The sequence below is a fragment of the Meleagris gallopavo genome, chromosome 26, assembly GCF_905368555.1.
Source record: "Meleagris gallopavo chromosome 26, MGAL_WU_HG_1.1, whole genome shotgun sequence".
Lineage (NCBI taxonomy): Eukaryota > Metazoa > Chordata > Aves > Galliformes > Phasianidae > Meleagris > Meleagris gallopavo.
Genome location: NC_139429.1, coordinates 1387234 through 1415189, shown reverse-complemented (window position 1 = coordinate 1415189; position 27956 = coordinate 1387234). Strand labels below are relative to the sequence as shown.

General features: G+C 44.9%; 1 protein-coding gene across 2 annotated transcripts; it reads right to left on the bottom strand.

Annotated features, from left to right (window-relative positions):
• Positions 1 to 27956, bottom strand: BARX2 (BARX homeobox 2). 2 transcript variants are annotated; one of them, XM_085209243.1, is made up of 4 exons: positions 27287 to 27956; positions 4851 to 5145; positions 2014 to 2098; positions 1 to 1294 (listed from the first exon to the last, which is right to left on the bottom strand). In XM_085209243.1, exons 1-4 carry the CDS (start codon positions 27555 to 27557, stop codon positions 1043 to 1045), a joined length of 903 nt encoding a protein of 300 aa, XP_085065369.1. In that variant the 5' UTR covers positions 27558 to 27956; the 3' UTR covers positions 1 to 1042. The 2 variants fall into 2 exon arrangements, with proteins under 2 accessions (XP_085065369.1, XP_003212719.4); XM_003212671.5 differs by having other exon boundaries at positions 27386 to 27951.

The window sequence follows — 27956 nt, the reverse complement described above, 5'->3', positions numbered from 1 at the left end:
TTTGTTTATATATTTCAGTTTTAATTAAAAAATAAAGGTTATCTTAATACATCTCTTGCAGCCTTTGGGCAAAATGCACCCTTAACAAGACTTTAGGAAACACGATGCACGTCTATTCTTGGCACACATCTTAAACAAACGCGAACTTTCCGCAGCAACTTCTTAAATCCATCCTTCTCCCAAAACCCTGGAAACATTTAAATGTTCTTTAAAAATCCTAGAAAAATTAGAAGTGGGCCCAAAGCAAAAATCCCAGATCCAAGCGTTCCAAAGCTTTTGGAGCAGACTCAAATCCAAACCCTCATCCCCTTCGATGTTTTATCCTGGATCACTGCAAATTTACAGACACGGCACCCAAATAACCATGAGACACGAAATCTGAGTGCTGACCTGGGTATGAGTCTCTCTTCAGAAGCTTTGGTCTCTTTACTGGGCCAAAGCAAACCCATGTGTCTGAACTCTTCCCCCAAAATGTTTAAGTTGGGCCCATCCCTAACAGAAATAAGTGCTGGTTACAAGTCGAAATGGTGCTGTGAGAGCTCCCCATTTCTTTGCTGTCCCTGATCCAAGACCAGGCCAAGTCCATTTGCACTACTTTTAAAGGCAAGGATAAAGCCAAGCGAACACACGGAACCCTCCAACACAGCTGAACCACTACACATCTGCCTCCCTCTCCAGGAAAGGAGCCCTGGCCTTCTCCTTTATTTGCCAGGAGCTGTCTGGGGTTTCTGGACACGTTTTTTTCTGGAAATACATCCAGGCCTCCATCGTTCTCTGTGGGAAGGCATACATGTGCCACTGCTCACACTGGACATCTTTGTTCCACCGTGGCCCATGATGGCTGATTCCCAAAGGCACAAAGTGACCAATCTTTCAACTTATACACAAGGTCTACATATATATATATATATATTTATATATATATGTACACACCAACAATTACATACATATTTAAATATATATATATACATACATATATATATTTGGTTTTGGTTTCCCTCGTTGCTTTTTCTTTTTTTCCCTTTCCCTTCTCTTTTTCCCTTTAACTTAATGGCGTAGCCTCCTCTGAGGAGGGCTCTGGTATATGTTCTGGAGACTTTTCTGTCTCCAAAGAGACTTCTGGCTTCTCTTCTGCCACTTTAGGCTCCTCGGGGGCTTGAGATCCCTCCGCCTCCTGACTCTGAGCCTGGCTGTTCATTTTCTCTTCTGCTTCAATTTCCTCTGAGGTGGGAATGGAGTTTTTCTTTGGACGGCCTTTGGGTTTCGTTGGAGCTTCCTGCCCACCTTTCAACACCTGGAGCAAAGAGAATAACAGTCAGATCAACCTGAACTTCACTGCTGCGAGGCTTCCTTTAGAGAGAGGATGAAATGTGACCTGCGGTCACCATTCAGCTTCAGAGAAATTCCCTGCATTCACTGAGTGAGTTCAATCATTTTCTCATGTAACTAAAACTAAATGCAAAAAATACCAGCAAGGACACTCAGAATTTAGATGGAGCCATCTGAGCCAGTTTCTACAGCAGTCCCAAAAGTGGTCTGATCACTCAGTCCTCAACATTACATAAAGATTTTATGCACAATTCAGACCCTTTCATGAGCATTTGATCTATTTAAAGCCCAAGTAAGAACATTCAAACTTTAGCCAGGATTGCTTCTGACTGTCTGTTCTCTTGCCAGTTCCACTTTGCCTTCTAAATTAGCATTTAATATTATTATGCCAAAAATGCAGAGGTACATAGTTCGGTTCTTCCCTCTGCTCTAATTCCTTTCATCCCTCAGCTCCACATTCTTCCTACTGCTTGTTGTACCTCCAGCCTACCACTTATGCTCCAACGTGAGCTTTTTATAGATTAAAAAAAGCACATTTCTAAGAAAATTGTAGGCAAATTCAGCAAGAAGAAAACAAGATTTAGTATAAATAGACACAAATCACTGATGCTACACCCAGCTTCAGAATCCATTCTTTCCAAAGCAGTTTGTAAGGACTAAGAGAAACGGTACCAAACCCCTTACCATTTTCTTCCACTTCATCCTGCGGTTCTGGTACCATGTCTTCACCTGGAGCTGGGTCAGCCCCAGCGACTGCGCCAAGTCGAGCCTGCAAGAGAAGGCAAACACTATGAGGAGCTGACAGAGGATGAGAAGCACCCAGATACCAAGGGCAGCCAACCACACAGCAGCAGGACTGCCAGAAAGGATTGCTTTGCTTCTCCCAGAGTGTAAAGATAGTTGCTGTTATGGAAGAAGAAAGAATGGTTAAGGTGTCCGTGGACAAATGGCAAACTCTACAAGTCTCGAAGGTTTGCCTGCTCTGTTTCAAACACAGGACTGCTGTATGCTGACTGCTGATGCTCCACATTTGTGCATGAGGCAGGGAGCTGCTGGTACACAGCATTCCTGAAAAATAAGTCCATGGTGTCTGAAGCAACCATGCAAGAAGCAAGACACCTGGCATCAGTCTGGCTGTGAAAGCGTTGCTTTTTGTATCATATTTCATCTTCACTACCTACATAATGAGGATAATGATACTTTTTCATTTCTCAAAGAGCAGCAGTACATCTAAATCTATTAATTTCTTATGCATTGTGCTATTATAGGCAATTTAAGCTTATAAACGAATTTATTATTTGCGTGTTTAGCTTAAGGGTATGTGTGGCAGACAGCCCATAATCCTGATTCATCCTCCGCATTTCTCCAACCTGTGCAAGTTCATCTGAAACCATTCATTATTTCTATATTAAAACTCAGGATATGAAGCAAATGCAGCTCAGGCTAGCTCTTTATCCTTCCCCACAGGTGATGGTACCATGCATCTGGCAGTGTTGTAATGGAGTTGCACAACAGGCAGAGTTGGAAATCCTCAGCAACTCCAGGCAAGTGCCCCACAGAGTCACGCAAATCCCACAGGTGGGACAGCCCAAACCCAGAGCCACATTCCGAGGTGTTCTGGTGACTGTATGAGCTTTCTGACAGATATTTCCCTATTTCTGCATGGGAGAAAGCACACTCATCAAGGCCAAGTTGTTCATAATAGCATTTCTGTTTCAGCTGGGCTCCTCAGGCAGTCAGGCTCACTCGTGTATTTACAAACACCTACGCACCCCACACCAGCTCTGTGCTCACATACACACTCCTGGCTTCATGCTTTTCTCCACTTCAGATTCCCTGCTGCCTACGCTTCTATACAATGTCTGTGTGATATCCCATTGACTTAAAAATATTATCAGTGTTGTCTGAGAATGTGGCGGAGGCATTATTGTATCACACTGCTCTCCTTTACTACTAACAAACCAGGTGCTCTGTATGCCCTCTAACCAGCACAATCTTGTGTCTAGGCCAAAAGCTGCTGGACTGAACACAGATCACAATCCATTGCTTCACCATCACGTTTCCAGCCATGAGTTCAGAGAGAGAAACACTGCTTGGCTAGCTTGACATAATGCATGTTATCACACTCTGATTACCTGCAGCCAGTTGCCATCTCTTGCCACACACATTACTGTAGTCAGCATTGCCTGGAAACCCAAGGAAACAAACAGGGGAAGTGGTGCAGGGACAGGAATCGCTCACCAGGCTCTAACACAGACAAAGCCAAGAAACAGTCATACTATTAAATTAATTTACCAGCCCTGAGTGCTTCATCAATGGTGTCAACAATCTGCTTATGTGACGCTGGGAGGAGTCACTACAGGAGCATTAGGATCGAAAGCTGTATGAGACATTCAGACTAGCTCTTGAAATTCGGTCTAGCTGTGGCTTTGGTGACAGGCAGTACAAGTTGAGTGTGCTGACTTCAAAACCATTTTAAATATTGGGATTCTGCCATCTGTGGAGTTCAAGGTCTGGTGAACCTTTCAAACCCTCTCTAGCTTTACAAACTGAATGGGAATTGGACAAGGCTTTTTCCTGTAATCTAAATTTGCAGAGTAGCATGTAAAGCCTTTAAAACAAACAAAACCTCTCCTTATTACAGTTTGTCTATTTGGTATCAAGCAGTCCCTGAGAATTCAAGATGGGGCAAGGCAGCCTTCATATCTATGCGTCCCAGGCTCTCTCCCTGCTGGACAGACCACTAACTGCTCACTGAATTGCTAGCCATGTTTGTCAGATGAGAGCTAGTTCAGCAGCAAGCTGAAGCTACAGCCAACCTCCCAGCTGCCACAGAGACAGAGCCATCCACCTCAGCATCCCAGCAGGAAACCAGGCTGCATCTTTTCTCAAGGGTTTGGAGCAACAACGGGAAAGAAGAAAGAGGCTTTGCTCAGCTTCTTGCACATCTCTGAGCCTGGATGCCTGCTAGCAGGCACGTCTATCACCAGACATTTCCATTGATACAGCCTGTTCATGTCATCTTTAATCCCAAGAGAAGTTAGCCTTGAAATTTAACCAGGTCATCTGCCCATGTCCTCGGCCAACAGCAGAGGCATCGCCGTGGAGCTAGAAAGCAGCACATTGCAGCCAGGGAGCACTCAGTATGGGGACAGCTGAGCAGGCTTGCTTCAACCCTTTTGCTCCCTGTCCTTCTCCTAGTTTAGGAAACAGTATTTTCCTGCTCCTTTCTAAGCATTATTTATAGCCACATTCAGGCCTGCAGATAGTTTCAGCTGTGTCTGGCTGTCCCCAGGTTGAGGAGGGACAGAAGGGAGCTACAGATGTGCACAAGGCGTTAATCCCAGAATGTAGAAAAGGGAGCAACGAGCATTTGAACAGACTGCTCAGATAAAGCAGTAAACCAGATGAAGACAAGTGCATTCTGCACAGCAAAACGACTGCAGTTGGTGGGAGATAGTGGAGAGCCCGACCTGCGATGGGCTGCTTGGATCTCCCTCCCCAGCCCAGCGAACTCCTACCTGTCAGGTGTAGACAAATACTTCTGCTTCTGGAATTTCTTCTCCAAGCCCATCAGCTGGAGCTCTGTGAAGATGGTCCGACTCCGGCGTGGCTTTTTTAACCGAGGTGTGGGCTGCTCTGCCTCCGACTCGCTGCTGCCGTGGGTCTCGCTGGCTGGCGTCTCTGAGCTCGCAGTCGCTGAGGTCTGGGCTGGCAGCACATGGGAGCTGGTGGCAGCTGGAACGAGGTGAGGGACCACAGAGGGCTGCCTGGTGATAACGGAGATGAGAGGATATGCCCTCAGAGAAGGGGACCCTGGCAGGGAAGAAAGCAGACAAAGGTCAGTTCAGTGGTAATATGGATGGAAAATGGGAGCTGTAGAGAGATTTCTCTCCCAAACTGTGTTTCTTCACTACCTCTTAATTCTACATCTTATACCAACCATCTGATACCAGCCCTAAAAGCAAACTAGCACTTCTGACCCAACACTTCAGTTGGGGATGGCAAATTTAAACAACCTCAGACGCTGCAGGAGTTTCTGATTCCCTTCTAACCTTACAACTATGGACAGATTTCTGCTCAGCCTTAGCCCCGAGAAAGTAAATATCCCTTTTAGGTCTCTGGGGCCACGCATGGGAAATGTACCCTCATTCAAAGATGGCCACTGCACTCAACTCTGCAAACAACCTCCAGAATCTTGGGCAAGCCACTTTCTCACTCTGTGCCTCAGTTTTCCTCATTTGCAAAATGGAAACAATCCTCCTTACCTGCCTTGCTGGTGGTAAAACACGGATTAAAGCTTAATGTACATAAAGTATTCCGAGATCTTTAAGATAAATGGTACTGTGGAAAGGAACATATTACACCAGCAGGCCTGATTATGAAACTCTTAGTATGAATCACCACTGATGAACATAATAATCTATAGGCCTCAATGAGTCTATTTTAGCAAGTAACTCTTCACCAGCAGGAGAAAGGTGTTGCCAGCCTGGCCTGCTGCTGACCTATATTCCCCAGCATGAACAGTTGTGGGATCACAACTCAGGTCCCAGATAAAATGCCATGAGGGGTAGATCAGAGCCATGTGTCTTCTTGGCTGGCACTTCTCCCCACATCTGCTTCACTCACATCCAGAATGCAGCCACTTGCAAAGCAAGCTTGGAAAACTTTGCCATTACACCAGCAAAGTAGGAACAGTTTGAGCCTTGCTTTTCTCCTCCACATCTTTGCAACAACAAAAAAAAAAAAAAAAAAAAAAAGAAAAATATTTCCACTTGCATTAAATTTAAACTATTTCACTATTTCACTTAAACCATCCAGAAATACCCGAGAGATGACACCAGAATTGCTGAGCCAACAACTGCTTATGGAAAATGTATCTGCATTTTCTTTCTGTGGGTTTCTTTCAACCAATGCCTGTGCAGTTCTACTATCACCAAGCAACCTGGCAGATATTCTGCCTTGATTTGCCACCTCAGTGGCAGCTCTAAGAGCATAAATCAGGGCTGAGAAAGCCTCCTGTGCCTCGCAGTACCAGTTCTGCCCTCAATGATATTTCTGCACCCATCAACACCAGCCAGCTACAGACTTCCTCCCATGTTTCAGCTAAAGTGACCTAAAAGGGTCAACCTCAACTACTGCTCCAGTTTACGTGCCACAGAGGACTGGACTTAACCTTCTTGTGTCCCTTAGGGGCCAGGCGGTGCTGGTTCCAACCTTGGCTATTTTTGCAGGGCAAAGCAGTGCTAGCTATGAGAGAAGCAGATGACCCTGGGGTTGTTCAAGTGCTGAGCACCTGAAAGAGGGGATACTTTTTCCTAACTGCTCAGCAGTCAGCAACTGCGACCTGGCCAAATGCTCAGAAAAGCTCAGTGCATGCTTATTTTTGGTGCCCGCGTCAGAACTCTTATTTACTTACAGCACTTCTGAAACTGCTCTTCTACTTCTGGACAAGTGGTGGTTTGCAAACTGCTAAGCTGCTGTGAGCTCCAAGTGGTAAACAGATTGGTGAGGCTGCTGACACCAAGAGCTTTCTGTCTATTTATCACATATGATCATAAGAGAAGCCTTTGCTTATGGCTTGACCCCAACAGTCATGAGAGTGCTTTTAGAAATGATTGTAAATAATGGAAGCATCAGCTGAAGTGCAGTTCGGCCATGTAGAAGGCTTCTCAGCTTTCTGTGTGATAAGGGCACAGATGGGTAAGACAGAGCAAGGACAACACGAGGAGAAAAACCTGAGGTTCAAGGCTTTCTATGGAGAAAGCTGGAGGTCAGAAATGGGCAATGTTTTAGCAGCCTCCTCTCCCTGCAGTGAGGACAAAAAGCAGAAATAGCTCATCTCTGCATTGCTTCTGATCACAAAGAAAATGAGCAAGTTCAGTCTTGTTCTGGATATAGTTATTCCAGAGTTCAAAGGTGGCTGATGCTGAGCCAGTCCATTGGGTCAAGGTACACTATTCGTATGGCTTAAACCATCCATACAGTTCTTACTCTGATAAAGCTTTGGCTTCCAAACACAACAGTATCTGAGGCTAGATCTCCATTTCACATCCCCCAGAGTCCAACAGTATTTCTGGACTGCCACAGTATTGTAAGAATGGAATAATTTCCTAATCTTCAGCAAATTAAATGCTGGCAAGCAGCTCTCATCTGCTCAGCACTGTTGTGACATGCTCTGTCTTCCACAACGGAAAGGAGCAGAGATGGAGCATCTTCCTTTTCAAACTTGCCCTGCAGAACAGTTTCAGCTGAATGCACACTTTCCATTATCATTTTACAAACACCTTTTCCACTTCTGACCCACTACCCTTTTGTACTTGAAACCCAAACAGCAGCCCACATGAACCACGAAATGAGGAATTTGTTCTCTACCCAAGCAGCACAGCACGTGTTCTGATGTTCCCAGCTGAGATACGAGAAGGCAGCACAACCCAATGGAGAAGCTGCCACAGATTTAGGATTCAGGAGGTCATAAGGAGGATGACCTCTTAAAATGTGGTTTTGTACGAGAAAGTCCTAAGTTCCAGCTCCTCTGCTGGGATGCTTCGATTAAACTTGTGGCCACTAGACATGATGCAAAAGGGACACCACCACTGAGCTGTATCACATAGCAAACGCTTTAATTAAATATAAATACTTCAAACAAAACGTTTTCCCTTCTTTTGTCCCTTCCCCCTCCTCCCTGGCTTACTTTCAACCCCATCAGACAGAGACTAGAGGGAAGAGAAAAGGGAAAGCACTAATTAATTGCACTGTTTGACTGCCGGCAATGGCAGAACAGTTTTCCTCCCAGGCAAACTCAGCTAATTCTGTTTTGGAAATAAAGAAAAAGGAAGGGAAGATTTATGGATCAGCTCCTCTTGGCAGGTCAGCCATGCTCGGAGGCAGAATGAAATCTCACTCCAAATGGGCTGCAGTGAAAGGTAAATAAAAAGAAAATGAACTTACGACTTAGGAAAGTCTATAAATCTGCCTTCTTCTGAGTGTCAAAACAAAAGGCTACCAAGAAGGAATTGGGTTTGTTCAGAAAGTTCCCTTTTGCTGGAGGGCTGGGCAGCCCATCGAAAGGAAGAAGCAAGCCCTGATCAAAGCAATGGAGGCAAAAGAAGCAGAGTAGTGTTCAGAATAAGTTCAATCGTTACATGCTCACTGTTCTACTTTTAACATTCTCCTTAAGCTCTGCATTATGAATATTAACTGCAAGAAAGCAGAATGCATCAGGTTCTTCCCGAGATCAGCGCTGTGGTTCACCAAGCACCATCAAGTCCCTGGGAAGTAAAGATAAATGAAAGGAGAAGAGCAGTGAAGAAGAGAAAAACACCTCCTCACTGGTGTGCCATCATTAACTGATGCTCAAATCTGAAGTTCAGAGATGAGCTGGGTGGTGTTCATGCCATGCAGTTTGGTGCTGTGCACAGATCCCTTGGCTGTTTCTAGAATGGGAAGCAGCACAACCGTGCCATGATGAGACTGCACCTGAGCTAATTATGGCCTGAAAAGAGGTGGGCTAATTAAACTGAGCATACGGCATCAACAGCTTGACAGATTCCAAGACCTGAGTTGGTGTTTTTGTGTGGTGTGGCCTTTAAAACATTGCCACAGATGGTCTTTCACAGATGCTACCCCCACTTGTATGCTTTCCCAAAGGGCACCTCTGGGACATTCTGAAAACTTCCAAAATCAGTTCCAAAGCTCAGCTGAAATGCTTATTAGCCAACATCTCCATGGGAATGGTGTCATAGAGGCTGCAGGGAAAGCTAAGTGCAGCACTGGAGCACAAAGACTGGTGGTGTTCCAAAAGAGCATTCAGCAAAGTTCCCTGGAGGAAAGAATCAGAGGCTGCAGGCACAGCGCACACTATATTCTATTTCCAGTACCATTCAATAAACCTTACTAACCTGACCAGGGCCATAAGTCTTGCCAAAGCTAAATGCAACTCAGCTACACAGCAGGAAGACTGGGCAGCCAATGTCTTCCTTCCCTCAGGGAGAAATGCAGACCCAACTGATATCCATGGCAAAGCAACCATCAGCTTCCATGGAGCCAGAACTCCACCTGTATGAGTCCACAGGAGGAAAACAAACAAAAATTAGTGCAGCTAATTCTAATTCTAGTGAAGCAAAAACGATCCTTTATAGGGTTCTCCGGTTAAAGAACGATTCTGTAAGAACCGAAACCTTCCGTGGTGAGCTAAGACAAGATGAAAGCTCACTCAGGCATTTTATTTTGCCTTCCCTGACACATTGGCTAAAGTCACTTCCCTGTTCAACCACATTTTTTGAGGGGTTGTGTTTTCGTCTAAGTGTGTTGCAAACAAAAACCCTGATGTCTGTGAACATCACCCATTGTAATACTGAATAAAACATGCTGTAGCTGGAAAGGGCTTTTCCCCAAGGCACCTCTCACTATGGAGGTATCCAGCAGAGAGCAGAGGTGGACAAACCTGCAGCTGCGCTTCCCCAGCTGTGGGCACTTGGGTCTGTGGTTGAATTCAGTCATTTAGTTCCAAAACCACAAGGGAAATTAGCTGAGCACTTGGAGCTGTGAGATCCACGTTTCCGTCTCATACCTGTCTCCATTAGCAATTTATCAACATAATGATTCAATATAACTTTTACATAATAACAGTAATTAATAAGTTTGAGTCTGAAGCATGCATGCCGGAGGCCTTCACAAAAAAAAAATTAAAAAAAAAAACAACTAACCAGAAAGGTAATTAATCTTTACTTAATAATGATATTTGATATTTGTACTGTGCTTTTGTACAACTTTATGGCACCTTGCACACAGAAAGTAATTGCTTATGATGAGCCGAAGAGCTTCCCTGAGTGAGGACTCGTCCCACTGCCAGCTGTAGGACCAGGATCCTGTCAGATCCACACTGAAGAGGAAAATTTGTAAATAAAAGAGGATTATTATTATTATTTTTTTTTCAAATGAAACATTTAAAGAATCTCTTTGGCCAGTGCTCAAGAGATCCTCTGAGCAAATGTGAAAGCGCTCTGGCATAATTGGTGGAAGATGAATCAAAGAACAAGCACCACTTTTCTATTTTGAATTATCCTGCCTCGCGCACTCCCAGGGCAGCCTGCCTCTTGGAATGAATTCCCCCTTGACTCATATCCACCTCTTCAGGAAACCAAGCACGGCTCAGAGAGGTCCCACTCTTTGTCTGAGGCTACAGGAAAGTGTGTGCAATCCCACATCTTCAGCAGATGACCCTTTAAGTCCTACCATGTAGGAACGGGGTTGCTCTGAACACAAGCAGATCAATCCTCCCACTGCTTGTAAAATGGATGGGACCAAGGCCATCACAACTGGAAACGGTTCCAAGCAATGGGTGGGTTTGGATGGGAATCTCCATTCCAGACCCTTACTGTTGGGACTCTGAGGGAGTTTTAAGACCAGGCCACATTAGTTCCAGAGAAATAAACACAAGCACATCTCTATAAACCACAGAGCTCAGATGATGCAGGAGAGATACTGGGATACAAGCCACCAGCTCATTTACCATATCTGCATCGAGGGACACTTTGGCTCCATTAAGCCAACATCAATTTGAAGCTCTTGCTTTTGAACTAAGTCATGTCAAACACTTCAGCCAAGTGTTTCCTCCATTACGGATGATAAGACTGAACTCCAGAGCTCATCACTCACTGGACCTGAATTTAGAAAGCAACGTAGCCAAAAGATTACAGAATCAAATAGCGAGGAGAAATGGATTTACAGGCAGTCTCTGGTCTCACGGATGGAGGAGAAGCACTGCACCAAGGTGACCCAGGTCTCTGGGTGTCTGAATTGGAGCTGCAATGTATTTGTCTTTACTGATGGCAGCCAGATGACCAGACAGCTCAGGACATTGGGGAGAACTGTAGGAGGCCAAATCCCAAACTCTATACAGATGGTGTCACCAGTCAAGGAGCAACACTTGGATGTAAGTCTAGAAACAGATAATCAGAGTGAGAGGGCAGTTTAATGGAAGGGTAAGTCATGTTCCCTAAGTATCTCTTACTGGATGCTGTCCAAGATATTAGTCTACAAAGATTTTGGTCTGACACATTATGACCATTCTTACGTTCTTACACGTTTGATAAATAAATCTGCCTCCTCTCAAGATTTCAGAGTTTCTGTCCAAGTTTAAATGCATAATGCCATGCATGTGTAAATCAATCAGTCCTTTACTTCCTGCTATGTTAATTATTATCACAACATGCATAAGCAAACACTAGCCTTGGACAGCAGACTAGCCCTGCACACAAAAGCACTCTTCAGATTACTCAAGCCCACCCTTGTGCGAGCTCCAGCAAAAACCTTGCCATAAATATCACCACCTCTTCCTGCTCTGAGCCTTGAAAACATTCTGGTGAGTGACACGTGGGAAGGGAGAGAGTTCAATCGCTTCTAAGCACCAAACTGCTTAAATTTTGCACGCTTGATCTTTTGGAAAATGCATTATTCTTCTCAGGACAACAGTAGATCAGTCTTTCAAAAGCAGATTCCCTCCTCTATTCCTCCACACCGAAGTGAAAGGAGGACTTCAGCAAGTACCAGTGCTAACCTGAAAGACACTTGTCACACTGTGGCAGAGCCTTTGCCTCTTAGAATCTTGGCTTATCTCAAGGGTCACTATTAATAATCTTGCTCCCATCAGGACACATTTAGCAGAGAGGCTGGTCTCACTGGAGCTGTGCATATGATTCTTTGATTTTCCATCTGCCCTCACAGAGAGAAAACTCATCTCTGTTTCCTCTACACACAAAAATAAACCCTGTGGACGATTTGGCTGAACAGCTGCACTAACAATGCAGTTTAGATAGACTGGAAAGATACATGAACAAGCTGCATTCAACCTGTCTATCCTGTGTGTCTGCCAGTTCAGCAATTTCTCCCCATGCTGGTGGCTAGTTGAAAGGAGAAACACTGATGGAATAAAGCTAAACATAATGTTCATCCCAGTATTCATCCCAAGAGAGCACCTTGGAATAAGGATTTCATCCAAATGTGATTTTTTGGGTTGAAGAAGCTGACAAAGACTTTGCCACAGCTTTGCTGCATGGCACTGCTTATTTTATTCCCTCCAATTGAAACAGCAGCATAATCAGGTCGCCCCATGGACGAAAACTTACCCAGACAGAATGAATCAAGGAGAGCTCAGCTTTCACTTTTTGGACGGGGGAAAAGTACAGCTGAACTTCCAGCTCCCAAAGCAGCTCCCTCAACTTCTATAGGACTGTCTACATTATATTGAAGTCACTGCAAGAACCTTCAGATGTACGGCTTATTCACCACCTCTGCCTGCAGCTGGGACAGACCGAAATGTACTCAGGACACTCTCAGTGGTTATCCCTGGTCTCCAGGCAGTCTGATACTACACTCAATTCAACATCTGGACTTAATCAGCCTGCTCTATGGTCCAGGAGTCAGTGAGGACAAGGAAAACTACATTCACTGCTACAGACATCATGGAAAGAGCATGTCAGGCTGCAGCATTACATATGTATTTTCACCTCAAAGTACAGCCTGTGGATGAAAGCATGGGGAGAGCCAGAGAGGCAGCCATGGAGTTGGTCTGGAGAGGGGAAACGGGGGCTAAACAATAAGTCTGCACCAGACCCACAGCTCAGACATAGGAATAGCTCCCAATGCAATACCAGACTGAGATAGAGTTGTTAAGACTCAGCCCATTCACTTCAGTTTTTGTTTGTTTCCCTTCTAGCTGAAGCACAAACAGGTTTAGCTCCTATTTCTATTCATCTCATCTCAAAAGAGCAAGCAACAAAATGTCTCGAGGAGGGCAGTCTCAAAATGGATGCACCCAGAGTAAGTAGTTCCATGAGAAAAATGTTGGCCTTAGAGTTGCAAAGCACTTGGGCTGCATGCAACCACTTACATGTCAGAAAAGCGATGACAAGGTCTCCTCTCATCTACCAGGCAGCCTATGCACAGCACTGTTAGATGGATGAGCCAGAAATTCCAGTTGGTGAGCTCTCCAAAGTTCTGGTCTCCAGAGAACACGCTCCCTCACTCATGCCAGACACCATTGTGCTGTTTTTTTTTTTCTGTTCTGATAGGAACTCAGCCAAGGAGACACTGTTTTATATCTCCAGACAGATACAGATTAGACTTAGGGTGGAGATTGGCCCGAATTAATCATAAGAGTTCAAATTAGGTTTCTACCGGTGCACCAATTCTATCAGCTTTATTGCTATTGCAGACAGAAACCTCAGGACATCCATTTCAGACACCTCCAATCCAGAACTACAGACACACCCCCAGACCAGAGATGTGGACAGGAGACCCTCCCTCACCCTCAGTTTGGAGGGGTTTGAGTCCAAGCTCCGGTTATCGCCCATCTCTGGTTTTCATCAGCACATCTGTTTACCTCTGACTTTCCTATGGAATGCAGCACTGCCGTGTTCCACCGTCTGTGATAACCTCATTTAAATACCAATCAGAGAAGTCAATGCACAAAGACAATGCAGTGCTTTCTTCCCTCCACACGTGTGGGCGTACGATCCGCGCCAATATTAGCATCAGCTCCAGGATAATGGGAGATTGTCTCATCCCCACCGTCTCTACTTAATCTCACTTGACTCATCCAGGACCAGAAGAATCAAATTTTGATCACTGAGATACAGATGAAGGGGAAGAGGACTCTGGCATAGCATTCCCAGCCCTGGCACAGCTTTGATGCTCCATCTCCAGCAGATCCCCAGCTCTCACTGGACTTCTGTTTTCCCCACATGCGAAGTGAGGATGATAACATCTACCACACAAAGCTGTTGTATGGTCTGGAAAGCACTCAAACGGAAGCCACAAAGGGGAGGCAGAGGTGTTATTATCTCACACCTAGCTAAACATATTTCCCATTAATAGATTGCATGAGCACTCTTTTGTGTCATCCAATTACGAAACTCCTTAATGTGCCATTAATATATATGTTAATAGTGGAGCAATGCGTGTATCCTGTTGTTGTGCAAGCAGCAGTGTTTCCATGGGAACTCCTCCAATAACAGGCGTATACAACGCACCATTTTTAAAAATCAAATTAATGTTTTTTTAGTTCTAAAGATCTAAGCCTTCTAAGAATATCAGGAAAGATATTCAAGCAAAGCTCAGCTATGGCTGCCAATACAGAGACAGCCGAAGGAAAGAGGTCTGAGGGGAATATCTCTGATGATTCTCAAACACCAGCATTGCCAGATTCCTTTATGTGGCACTGCTGGGGTGAAACATCACAGATTTATTATTCCCATGCTCTCCCTGCACACAGCATAAGAGACTTTACGTTCTCAGTGTTCTCACTAAGCTATGAGTCAGTAAAACAAAGCAAGACTGACTTTAAGACCCTTCTAAATTCGTAAAGCTTCAGTCTGACAACACATTCCTACCCCATTCCAGCCTTCAGGAAACAAAAAAATCTCTGCTGAAAATAAAAAGTCCTGCATTAAAACAACGCTCTGCTTGCACATCCGCCTCGTGCCTCTTCCACACAGTACAGAGAGGAGGAAGGAAAAGCACATCTTATCATTTATTTTTAACTCCGTGGGGGTCACTTTCCATTAAGTTGTTGAGAAGAAAACATACTCCCACCAACACGTTAACATCTCATTTCCAGCACTGCTTTGGTAAAGAGACCAAATAAAAAATAATGGCTTTTACAATAAGACATATCATCCGTCGTCAGCATGTAAAACGCTGTCATTAATCACAGAAGCAACCTACTTATTATAGGTATTCAAGCACTGGCAATGCAAATGCTTATAAAACAGGGGCTCCTTTCATAATTCCCTGCCCTTGTCTCTCAATAGTTTAGAGGATTAACCCTTTTACAACAAGGGATGGGCAAACTGGTTTTGCCTAATTCCAAACCAACTTGACGTCATGGGTTCAAAAGTTCGACCTGAACTCAAACATCAGATGAGTTTTGTGCAGATGGGAGCCAGAAAGAATGAGTTTGAGGAGAGAAAAAGGAATAGAATGAAAGAGTTCACCTGAAAACACTGCATGACATGGACAGAACGAAAAAAAATGTATAAGAGAAGGTGAAAGGATACAAATTGCCAATGAATGACTGAAATCTCTGCAAAGTGATACAAGCAACTTTGACTTAACATCTAAATAAGATTTGTATGGAAGCCTCTTCCATCCTATAGACTTCTCTCTGAAGGGAAAGAAATAGAGATTTTCCGTGCGTGCTTAATTAAGCCTCACGAAGAGCGCAATTAAGTGCATGTAAGTCCATGTTGCAATCCCACTGGCTATATATTCCTTTGGACTTCCCTTCCTTTCTTAGCAAAAGTTTTTACAACACTTTGCGAAAGTTTGTAACAAGCCACTGTTCCCATGTAACTAATGGGAAAGATAGGTCCTTGGCCTCGAATTGTGAGCATGGGATGGAGCTGGGTGAAGGCAGCCAAGCCATGGAGCAAAATCCTTGGCTGCCCCACGGCTTTGCAAAATCCAGCTCCATTCAGGTGTCCCTGCTCACAGACGTGTCCCGAGCTGCCAGATAAATGAATGCTCAGCAGAAAACGGTCACACATTTGCAGTCTGATGCAATTCCTTTTCTTTTCCTACACGCCCAAATGTTCTCCTGACTTGAGGGAGTAAATAACAGTGGGGAAATCAGGAGGCACTGAGAAAGGCAACGTTTGGACATTAGAGGTCGAAATGTGCAAGCCTCAGTGGTTACTGATCATGTAAAAAGTGAGACGTCTGAATGAAGGAGGGAACCTCGCGAAGCTTCGAATTTTCTCTCCAGTTTAACCAATTACTTTTCACACACTGACATTTTGCCAACAGCTAGGCAATCATTTCCAATGCTGGCAGCAACTGCAGGAGGGAAAAGACTTATTGCTGGCTTTGGGGAAAACAAACATTTTGGGATTAAAAGAATTAAAAGAATACGTTTTAAGCCACGTTAAGGCCAGGTGCTGGGAACAGTTTCCTCTGGATGTGTTTTTTTTTTTTTTTTCCAATTAATTAACTAAGCAGCAACAGGCAATAGCAGCTATTCCATTACACTTTCCCTCATTGGTAGCAATTATTCAGTGGATACTTTGTAGGGACGACTGGTTTCAGAGCAATTGAGTTACATCCTGGTAAATCATCAGCAAACACTGCAGAGCTACTCAGAAACTCAGCAGCAGCTCTGCTTGTTAAAAAAGATCAGAGTTTTCTCAAGATAATTCCTCTCCAGGAAATGTTTTCCTTCAACCAAAGTCTCTGTCAATGCACTGTGATGAATGGCAGTGCTTTTGGTGTCCTGTAATTTACTACAGTGAAGCACCATTTTTATTTTGCAGGTATATACTCAGAGGCAGAGTAATGCAATCAGCAGATAAAAGCATCACTTTTTCCTTTTCTTTTCTGCAGAAGATGAGGTTAAGATCATAGCTGAGTTAATATGAGTCAAACGCATTGTGCCTAAGCTGTCCTAAGCAGCTGATATCTGTGAATACATCAAGGTAATGCTCAGTTTTTAAATTGCTGTCAACTGATTTTAATGCATTTTTACAAGTTGTGACATGTCTCATCATGCTGATATTAAAGAGGGAGAAAATAAGGCACGGATCATCAGGCAGTGACAAAGTCAAAACGAGAATCCTTGCCTTCTCCCCCAAACACCACAAAGCCACAGTGATTTGACTACAGCTCTCGAGTGTTCTGCACTGCTTTCGTAGCTGCGTCTTCATTTAATTGTGAGAAAGAAAACAGGAGTATTTTTTCCTTAAATGAAGCATGTGCCATAAAATCCCTGCATTAATGGCAGTTTTATTCCACTTTTTTTCTTATACTAACACTATTGAATTGGTCTATTTCATGGCTGTGAGCTCTTTGGAAAGTGTAAATGGGAGCGATTAATTGATCTTGCTATTAACAGAAAAGCCTGGAAGACAGAAGAGGACATAAAAAAAGGTGAAAACACGAAAACTGCAACAGCACAAAAAAGAAAAAAAAAAAAAAAGTTATTTAATTTGTTAAATAGGATTTGCCAAAGTGAAAACAAAGCCCACGTAGGCAGCTAACCAGATCTGGAGGCATTCATGCAGCCTGTGCTGGCCATGCATGCAACCACATGCATCTCTTTCATTTCCATCACTTGCTGCAGTGGAAAAAGTTTTGCTACAAAACCCAACCCAAGCACCTAGATAAGATTCAGGTGATCCTGATCAAAGCAGGATCCATTCCCTTGGCATCATCCACTCATTTCTTCAGATGTGTTTCTGGGAAGGAAAGGCTGGGAGAAGGCGTGGGGGGAGGCAGAAGGACACACAGAAGCTCTGCTCCCAGCAGCCCTGCCCACAACACCCTCGTGGATTCACTTCTCTGCCCCACACCAGAAAAAAGCCATGGGTCTGCACAGTGCAGGCGGGTGGGAAATCCCACCCTGCTGATCCACCCAGACACCCCAAGGTCTCCCATTATCTTTGCTGGGAATAGGGACCATGGCAGCCCAGTGCTTACCTGTGCGATGGATAATGGTGCAGGCATCCCACACCCACGTCCCATTTTCTGTCCTTTCGTTGCACCCAGTGTTTCCATCCACCAAAGACTTTCACAGAGCCAGAGCAACGCTCCTTATTTAAACAAGGATCAGGCTCTGTCTTTCATTTTAAACACAGCTGTGCAACGAAGGCAGAAAACAGAACAGACCAACTCCAACTCCTGCAAAGCCCTTTCAGCGCCTGGCACTGACTGGGAGATCATTTGCTGTGGGGACGGATTTAGTTCACTGAGACAGCCAGCAATGACCCCACCTAGCAGCTATTCCCTGCTGGACACACAGTTTGCAACATCCAAAGCTTGTGAGAGACCTCCAGAGACGGCACTTAGCTGCCACTGAGCTGCCCTAACAGGGGGAAAGGCCTCGTGGGGCTGGAAGGGAGCTGAGGGGAAATACGAGGACAGAATGAGAAGGGTCAGTCCTAAAGGATCAATCCCAAATTCATAAGAAATAGAGTAATTCTCTTAGCACAGGCTTGTGAGTCACAATTTAAAATATCTCTCTCATTTTCTGCAAACAACACCGTATGTTGTTCAACTTGAATGTATTTATAAATCCGCCTTTTTATTTATGTTCACTTTTAAAATAAGATTTTGGATGCTTTGCTTTGTTTTGCTGAGACAGAGATGAATCTCCATAACCATTTCAGTTTGGAGATTGGATCGTGCACACATTTCAGCAGCTTAAGAGCTGATACGTGCACAAAGAAGCTCTCCATGTTCAATTAGGAATAAAAAGCACCACAATCTTTATTATTTCTTTTCTCTCATATTTGCTGTCTCTTCTCACATAACTTTCCAAAGGATAGAAATGTATTTGCAGAACCAACTGCAGTGACATCTCTCATAGCAGTCAAAAAAAGGGTTTCTTCAGAGCTGTACAAATAAAGAGCTATCACTGCGGGATTGCATTAAAACAAAACCATTCACGAAATTTAAGCGTTAAACTACTTTGTTATAATGTGCTTTTAAATGTTTACAGTTCAGGCATAATTGAATTTGACTCACTTGGGCTCTGATCCAACGACGATTTAATTGACATCAGTGGGAGTTGGATTGGGCTCGAAGTCATTTTAACTAAAATAACCCATCAATTGTTCCTCACCCACCTCATCAAACTCCTTCTCATCATTTATGATTGCTCTGTAATTTATTGCAACGAGGTTAAACCAACCCTACCAACTTCTGGCAAGCTTTCCTGTCCCTCAGAGGAGGATCTCAGTACCATCGAGCAACCTAGAAACAATTTGCTTATGGGAAGCACATGGAAGAGCTGGTCCAAACTGCCCAGCATTGTCCTCTGCTGTTACAGAAACCCTCCAGCATCAGCTCCCCCACTATTTAGTCACCAAAGGAACAAAATGAACTGTTGGCATAGCTGTCAAGAAAAGGTTTTGAGCAAAACAGACAGAAGGGTGAAACCAAATATATGCACCGACTCATGCAAACATTTCGTAGCCAAAAAAACAACAAAAATAAAACATTTGCTTCAGACTTCTCACCATTGTGTTGCATCAACATTACTCACTTTCCGTTTTGGGAGAATTTTTCATATTTCTCCTTTTTCAGCCACAAGAATAAAAGCAAGTCAGAGCACCAGGCCCTCCCATGCACGCACAACGCAGTGACGTGCTGCTGATGCGCTCTGCATGCAAGAGCTTCCCACAAGAAAGCACCACCACTGCTCATTTGGCTTCAGATTAATCTGTCACAGAACACCCTGTTTAGGTAACCACAAACACACCACATGCATTTCTGCCTTGTAAAAGAGGAGATGTTTTTATTAAGCCTTTGACCTTTGGGTGCTTACACAACAGCGCGCTGGTTTGCCATGTAGGTGTGCAGGCACCTGTACCCTCCAAGTGGCAGAGCCCTGCTCTTGTTCTAGAAGTGTCTATTAAAGCCCCATTCAGACAAAATCCAACTTCCATGGGTGAAATCCCAGTTTAAAAAAAAAAAAAAAAAAAGGCAATCAGCAAGAATTAACCAATAACTATCGTGTAGCTTTTAAGATCATCGTTAGGAAAAATATCCAGAGGCAAATGGTGAGCAAATGCTTAAAGATGAGTTGCATTTAAAAAAATGCACAGAATGAGCGGCAGGGTTATAGGAGTTACAGGGCACAGACACACTTTTCTAACTCCAATTCTTCCTGCAGAAATTGGCCAAGCGACCACACGAACAGCAAGTTTCAGAACTTATAAAGCGAGACCCGAACGTGCAAATCCAAACCTTAAGGTCACGGTGAGGCTGCTGCTTGAATTTCACAGAACAAATTAGCATACGTGTTTGCAAATTTCCTTTAATCACATTTTTAATGGGGATTTTAGTTTTGCTTTACAAAGAGTCCTGGGAAGCTGTTTGTCCTTCCTTCAGAAAAAGCCATCCCCACTTACGGAGCGATGCGCATTAACGCCGCGGCTGTGACGACCGCAGTTGGAGGAGGTTTGAACACCAGTCCACTGGCTGGGGAGGTTGGAGGGGGTATTTTGGGAGAGTCCACTCTTCACCCCCGCCCTTTTAGTTACTTAAGTGAGTCCCAGCCCTGATCTGAGCACCTGTGTGAAATATCTACAAGTGGTAACGCAGTGCTCTTCTGAACTGCCCTGTGCCCAAGAGAAAGGAGAGAGAAAAAGCCAAGAATCACTCAAAACGTGACGTTATGTGAAAGGAAGATAGAAAATACTGAGTGCTTACTGTGTTAGCCAGCCCCTAACACCAAACCTATATATATTTTTACAGACGTCATGAGAAAACGGCTTTGGGAATTACACATCACTCAGCAAGGGCTAGAGGCTTCTCTGCTGCATTCTCCCAGTGTGCTAGGAAAGGAGCAATAACAGATAACCAGGGCAGAGAAATGCAGTTCCAGATATCCCCTGGATGGTAATATTTGCATTGACCTCATGATTCATTGCTCAGCCTACTCCCAAACCCTCACATTTATCTCACCCATGGCAAGGGTGCTGGAAGCAATCAGGTGCAACATTGCATGGGAGTTCTTCACAACACAACACAGCAACACAACATGAGAGCAATGCAAACGGGACGTGGTCCTGTATGAATCAGTGTGGGTGGACATTGCTTTGCCCAACTGCAGGAGCCCTCACTCTGTATGTCATAGCGCTGAGTAAAGGCGCCTATCAGCTCCCATCACCTCGTTCTTCTGACCCAGCTCTCCTAGGGATGTGCTCTTCACCTACACAAATACACCTGAGACCACAGCCCCGCTCCTGAGCTTTCTGAGGAATGGTTATATCCAAGCAAATGGACCTCATGTTTATGCATTCTGCCTGCTGCAGTCCGGCTGCTGCAGTGCTTACACAGAGCAGGCTGAAAATGTTCAGTCCTACCTTCCTTTCCCCAGAATTTAAAAAAAAAAAAAAAAAAAAAAAAAAGAATATTAAAGAAAAACTTGCAATATAGAAAGCAATTCATTGCTTTGCCAAACATCTCATATTAAAAAAATAGAAAGGAGTTAGAAAGTTTCATGTCAGCCTTCAGAAAGAATGCTTTTAATATTTTTTTCCTGTCTCCAATCTGTTTCCTCTCCCCCCCCCCCCCCCCCCCAGTTTTTAATATCAAGCTTGCCAAAATAAATTCTACAACATTTTGTTTAACTTTGACCTGAAAAAAGCAACTTATGGTTACTTCTCTTCTGTTCACAAACCAACCAAATGTCCCTTCTTCTGCCTTAATGCAATTATCAGCCCAGGTGAACAGAAGGGAAAAAAGGCTCCTGAACTCCTGCCCTGCTGCCCAGCACACGGTCAGATGGCTCAGTACAACCTCACCTGTTTTATCCACAATTTCCCCAAGAAAGATTCCACCTTTTCTCATGCCCATGGGTACCGAAGGCACCAGCGCTGGTGGGACTTTTATCCCACAAACCAAGTCTTAATTTCCCACATTTAACACCAGCAATTTGAAGCAGAGTTGCAGGAATAATAAACCCTGGCAATGCTGGAGCCGCAGCCCTGCACTGCACCAAAGGTCTCTGCGGGCAGAGCTGCAGTCAGAGCTCAGCACAGACATCAGAGCTTAACCCAGAACAGCACAAGGATGGACCTGATCTGCTCCCAGTGTGATTGTGAGGCTTCAGAAAATAAAGTGCAGGGATTGGTTTTCCCAGAGAAGTCCCACATTCATTAATGCCATCGGAGCTCCTCCGCAGCGCTGATTTGTACTCGAGCACAGCCACAGCACTGCTGCCTTTCTGCTGGCTTTACTGCAGCCACCAGGCTGTGATTTGCTCTTTTGTTCCATGTCGTTTTGCCTGTGGTTGATTTCTTTTATCCGTGATTAACAGCACTGAGAAGCAGACAGCCACATTCAGCTCTGATGGCAGATTCTTAAATATCTCAGTGTCAGGGCCAGATTGCTGTGCTCGATCTGAGAGAGATCTGTTTTCAGATCCTGGCTCTGATCTGGCTTTGCTTCTGAAATGCCACCTCTAATGTTGGATAAAATCTGACTGAGAGGATTGACAGACTCATCTCCAAACACACGGATATTATTAGGCAGCTCATATGCTGCTTTTTTTTTTTTTTCCTTTCATTTCTGAGCTATATTTTTTTGCTAAAATTGTCAAAAACACATTAAAAAAATAAATAAATAAAAACCACTTTGGACATCCTGCAGAATGCTGGACTTGTTAAAACAAAGTGCTGTGCCCAGGCTGCAGCCACTACAGCCGGATCCTCTCCCCATGCCAGCACCTTCGGCTGCTCCCAACTGCAGGACGTTTCCCCATAGGACCGAGGAGGACACTTTGTGCTGAGGATACCAGCACTGACCTCGGGCCTTTGGGGAGCAGTGAGGCACTCCTGCATGAACAGCCAGCAACGTCTGAGCTCTGCTGGGTTTGCAATGCGCTGAGCCACGGCGGTGGGCAGACTGAGTCTACGAGGATTTGGATGCTGCACTGCTGTCTGAATTACTTTGAATTATTGAGAGCACTCATCAGCTCACCTAATCCCGGATTAGAGGCAGCTACCGAAGCAACACTTGATACTTCTCAGTATTTTCTTTTTCATTTTGCTATTAAACTACAGAATTACACTGATCTCTGTAAACTGAAACCAATAATTCAGAGAATTTTCTTTCTTTCTTTCCTTTTTTTTTTTTTTTTTTGCCCCACATAAAACCCAGAAATAACTCCCAAACCACCAGCACTGCAGCAGCACTGGATGCACACAGATGCTGGCAGCTCCATGCTTTGGGTCGGCACAGCACCGTGTGCATCCTGCCTCCCCAGCAGAGCCTATGGGGACGTGGATCTCCCTCACACCCCAGCTCCTGCCATCACGGGCACACACATGGGATGTTCAGGTCAGAAAGCCCTCCTGAGCACCCAGGGCACACACCACAATACAGAAGCTATTCCAACAGTTGGGACCCGGATGGGATGGGGCAGCCCAACGTTTGGTTTGCTCAGGTGTGAGCTGCCCTGCCATGAGGTCCACCCGCTGCTCTGTATTGCTGTAAATGATGAATCCAGCTGCTGTGTTTCATGCAACGCGCTCAGAGTGGCTGGCATCTCATTTTTCCCCGCACTCAGATGTGTTCTGCACCGATCCCTTCTCCTTTCCCAGCTCTCCCCCAGGAGCTCCGTAATAATATCCGTTCAATCTAAAGAAAAAAGGGTCAGCAAAGTATTTGACCAAGAGAAGCTGCTTCCACCCCAGTTCTATGCAGTGTCTCAGAGCAAATCTGACCCTCAGCCACATCAAGGCCGTGCTGAACAGAACTTTTCACTGTTGTGAGGTCACTTGTACAGAAACTGAGCTGTTTTAGGATGCATTAAATCTACTTTCCCACTGTGAATTCCTCACCAAGGTTGCCAAGACTGATCAGAAATCAGGAATGCCAAAGCTCACACTTTGCTGCCCCAGCAATGATTTCCCACCGTGTTCACTGTGCCACTTCATTTAGTCCAAAGCACTGAAAGAACTCAAATATGTCCGGATAATGGCAGCTGAAAAATCTTTGGGATCAGCAGTTCCCACTTTTACAACATTAAAAAATACATAGATATTAAAAAACAGAAGAACTGGAAAATAAAATTTCGAGTTTAGAGCAATTCTGTGTTACATCCATTAAAACCCTGAGTGTACAAACAGAAAACAAGGTCTTACTTTCCCCACTTCTTCCCCCCCCCACACAAAATACCCAAAACAATCATTTAAATGAAGCGACACACTGAGATATTTGCAAATTTGAGTTTCTTTCTGAGCCCCCCACAGAGCACATGCAACAAATAATATACCACAAATAATAAACAACAAATAATATACCACTAATAAACAACTACTAATAAACAACTACTAATAAACAACTACTAATAAACAACTACTAATAAACAACTACTAATAAACAACTACTAATAAACAACTACTAATAAACAACAGACCGCAATAATAATATACAACTAATAATCAGCGCTGCCAACTTTGCTCAAACAAACTGCAGTTTTGAAGCAAGCCCTCTTGAAAAGGACAGCGTGATTCTTTTTAAATCCAACATCTCAACTCATGTGGATGGTTTACGAAGGATGTTCTGAACCAACACTGCTCACCATTAACAGACGATGCCCCGAATCGCCTGGGACAGAGGCAGCTCCCCCCACCCACCGTGGACACCCTTCTATTTTTCAATGGATTTGAGTTTTATGTTTTCAGATACGACATTTTTCCAGTTGGATCTTCCAACACCACGCACTGACAGAGCCCTTGGATTCTTTATCACATCGGCAGCCACAAATGTGGCAGCTGGATTTGGAACCTCACACCGAGCCGCGACTTAAAAATATGAGAGAACGAAGCAGAATGGATACAGAGCCTCCTGAGAAATGTTTTAAGCACTTGAAGCCAAAAAATGATTAAAAAAAAAAAATAATAATAATAAAAAGATGATTTAAAAAGTGTTTCCTATGGAACTCGGAGTTGGAGTTTCTCAGCCTCCAGAATTCAGGACAAGAAGCCAAGCGTGGCAAGTATGGAGTCTGCAGCCATTACCTGTCCTGTTTATTATGTGAAAAGCCAGTAAGTAATTAAATATAAAAGAGAATAAATAATGTTTTCACTGTCCAATTCATAAATGAAAGAGATGTTAAACACCACCTGAAAATACTTCCCTTTGGAATACCTAACTGCCTATTTATCAGCCCTGATGGCTGCGAATCTGGCCGTGTATTTTATAAGATTTGGTGTAAGTACAGCTTTTCTATTTCTGTGCCCAGAAAATACCACAATTACACCAAATTCAAGCTAAGTGCTGATCCCTTACAGGGGAAATCACATTTTTCTTTCCAAACACCGGGTCTGCTGGGGGCTCACTCCGAGCTCCTTGCAATGGGAACCTTCCCAATGGGAGCAGTGAGCCTTCCATCAACCCTGAATCTCCTTCCAACTAAAATTTACACACATGTAAATATCTCAACTTCCATCACAGCCAAAACTGAAAGTATTTTCCATCTGCTCAGCAATTTTGTTCAGCTCTCTTCCCCTAACATGAGTTGTCATTAAACGCGCGTGCTGAACATCTTATATCTTTCAGCTTCAAGGAAATTATAAAGCATATCAGACGGCTCCAACTTCACCCAGGATGAAAGAGCAATTCACTCTTCAGCTCAAGAAAGTGCTGCAAAACTTCACTGAAATTATTTCAGACCGCAGTGAAAATCTGTGCTCATTTCTTTCCTGCTTATCTCGACAGACAAAGGAAGCACAGGCAGAAGTTCAATGCCAGCGTGCTGTGTTTCTTCAGGCTTTGGTCCCTTTGCAGTTTAGTTTTTCAAACAGATTTGTGTTGGGTATTTATCAAGTGTAGTTATTTCTGTGCTCTGCTCCATTTCTAAGACAATATCAGAGATCCCATTAGCTAGTACTTGCTGTTCAGTAGCACCAATCCTCCTTGGGAGGCTCACCGCTTGGAAGCACAGACTTTTGCAGCCGTTCCTTGCACGGTTTTAATCCCACCACCAAACCTCTGCCCTGCAATTCCCAATCCCTGCAGCTCCACGAGGCCGAGCTGCTGAGAAACTGACATCACTGCTATGGGGCAGCCCAGAGCTGGGGCTGAAAGCACAGTCTTGAGGGCAAATTCATTAACAGTGCCAGGCACAAAGCGAAGCACGGCTTTAACTGCAGAGCTCAGAACCCACAGCTGAATCATCTGAGAATTATTAATGACTATTTAATGAATAAATATTACTCTCTGATATTTGCTATACCAGGCACAGAAACACATAATCATAAAGCTTATTTCCCCCCTCCCTCCCAGGGGGGTGCGTTAGAACAGCTGCTGGGAGCACCCACCCATTGGAAACCCCAATGATCCCTTTGGCTGAAGGGCACATTCACACTGCAGCCTTTTGGCCCTGACTCGGTCAGGCGTGATTCTGGGTGAATACTCATGTCGTGTTCCTTCTGGGTGCTAAGGGCTGCTTTCTTCTCTAAGGCTTTCCATACAGCAGAGGTGGAAGGAGGAGACAGGGATCTCCTCCCTGCAGATCTGTGCAGCCGTGCCATTGACACGGCAGAACTGGCAGAACTGGGCTTCCCCCCCATCTGAGACCTCTGTGCCTATTTTGGCCAAGCAGAGGACTTTGCTGTCCATGCAGCAGCGCTCAAAAACTCCCTTGTTAACAACATCCAGATTAACAACCAGGTCTCCTCACAGGGCAGCACGGCACGCTCGGTTCGGGAGGCAATGCGTGCCATTGCAACTCAATAGGAAGAAATAAATTTGGAACGAAGATGACACTATTCATGTAACTTCTGACCTTCCAATCAATTTGGGATCTTCAGTTAATTACATTTGCAAAATAAATATTGAGGTTGGAGAAAGACCAAGGGATTACTCCACTGATCAAACTCTCTGTAACCCAACAGCAAGTTTTACATTGGCACATTAGTGCGGCTTCGCTGGGACCTGGAGAGATCCCTCTCATTTATATTCAACCAGGCACTGAAGGAGGAAGGAAATAAAAGGGCCAAAATAGGACTTGAATTTTTAAACACGACATCGCACAAATGCAAAATGCATTTTCTCAGCACATGGAAAAACAAAATTTTGGCCCTGATACGTTACCAAAAATTAAGCTTTTGAAGAATGTTCTTGAATAGTTACGGATTTTTTGGTCATGTATTGCTAAGCCCCAGCTTCACCATCTGCTCCATTGGGTGCCACAAGAGTGGCACTATGGAAAGAATATAACTGCAGAAACTGCCTGCTTTGCCAGAAAATGGGCTCTTTTCATTTAAAATTGGAACGCATGACAGGGATGACATTTTTACTGTGCACGTGGATCTTTCAAAGCTCACGTCAGACCGATCCATTTGTGAAACACCTGCGGTCGAGACCCCATCCTGCTCACTGTGATGTACTAAAATCAGCCGCCGCACTGCGAGGTCGGGACGGTCCCTCCGCATTCCCCCCTCACCGAGAGCCGCTCTCCCGACGTGATCGGCCCTGGGGGGCACAGTTCGGTCCCAGCGACGCTCAGCGATCCCCGCCCCAAACCCTCCCCAGCCCTCCTTACCCGCGCAGGAGTGCAGCGGCTTGGGCCGGACCAGGAGGGACGGACAGACGGAATAGAGAGAAAGTTTCTCGAAGTAATCGCACGTCTCCTTGGAGAGGATTTCGTCGATCATGAAAGTCTTGTAGCGCCTCCTGCCTGCCTTGGCGAGCCGGGGCTGCGGCGGGCAGTGCATGGCCGGCCCCGGGGCCGCGGGGCTGCGCGGGGCTGCCAGGGCGGCGGGCGGCCGCTCATGGATGGGGCGCGGAGCCGCCCGAGCTCCTCCTGCGGGCGCTGCCCCCGCGCTCGGTCCGCGCTCCGCAGCGCTGGGCTATGCTGGGCTATGCTGGGCTATGCTGGGCTATGCTGGGCTATGCTGGGCTCGGCTCGGCGGCGCTCCGTCGGCTCGCAGCGCCGCTGCCCCGCTGCCCCGCTATATAACCGTGCCGATAAGCATCTCCCCGCGGCCTTTTTAGGACGCTCCGGCTGTCAATCAGGGCGCCCGCTGCTCCCCGCCGAGCACCATTGTTACCCTGCGCCCGGCTGGGAGGATCCCGGCGCTCCTCTCTCCTCCCTGCTCTCTATTTTAAGATAC

What these genes read in the sequence shown, in the direction of transcription:
- BARX2 (XM_085209243.1), bottom strand. Translation starts at nt 27,557, where the DNA reads ATGCACTGCCCGCCGCAGCCCCGGCTCGCCAAGGCAGGCAGGAGGCGC. An exon ending in TATTTGTCTACACCTGACAG is followed by an intron (nt 2,099 to 4,850) that starts GTAGGAGTTCGC and finishes CTTCTCTTGCAG; the next exon opens with GCTCGACTTGGCGCAGTCGC. An exon ending in GGATGAAGTGGAAGAAAATG is followed by an intron (nt 1,295 to 2,013) that starts GTAAGGGGTTTG and finishes TCTTTGCTCCAG; the next exon opens with GTGTTGAAAGGTGGGCAGGA.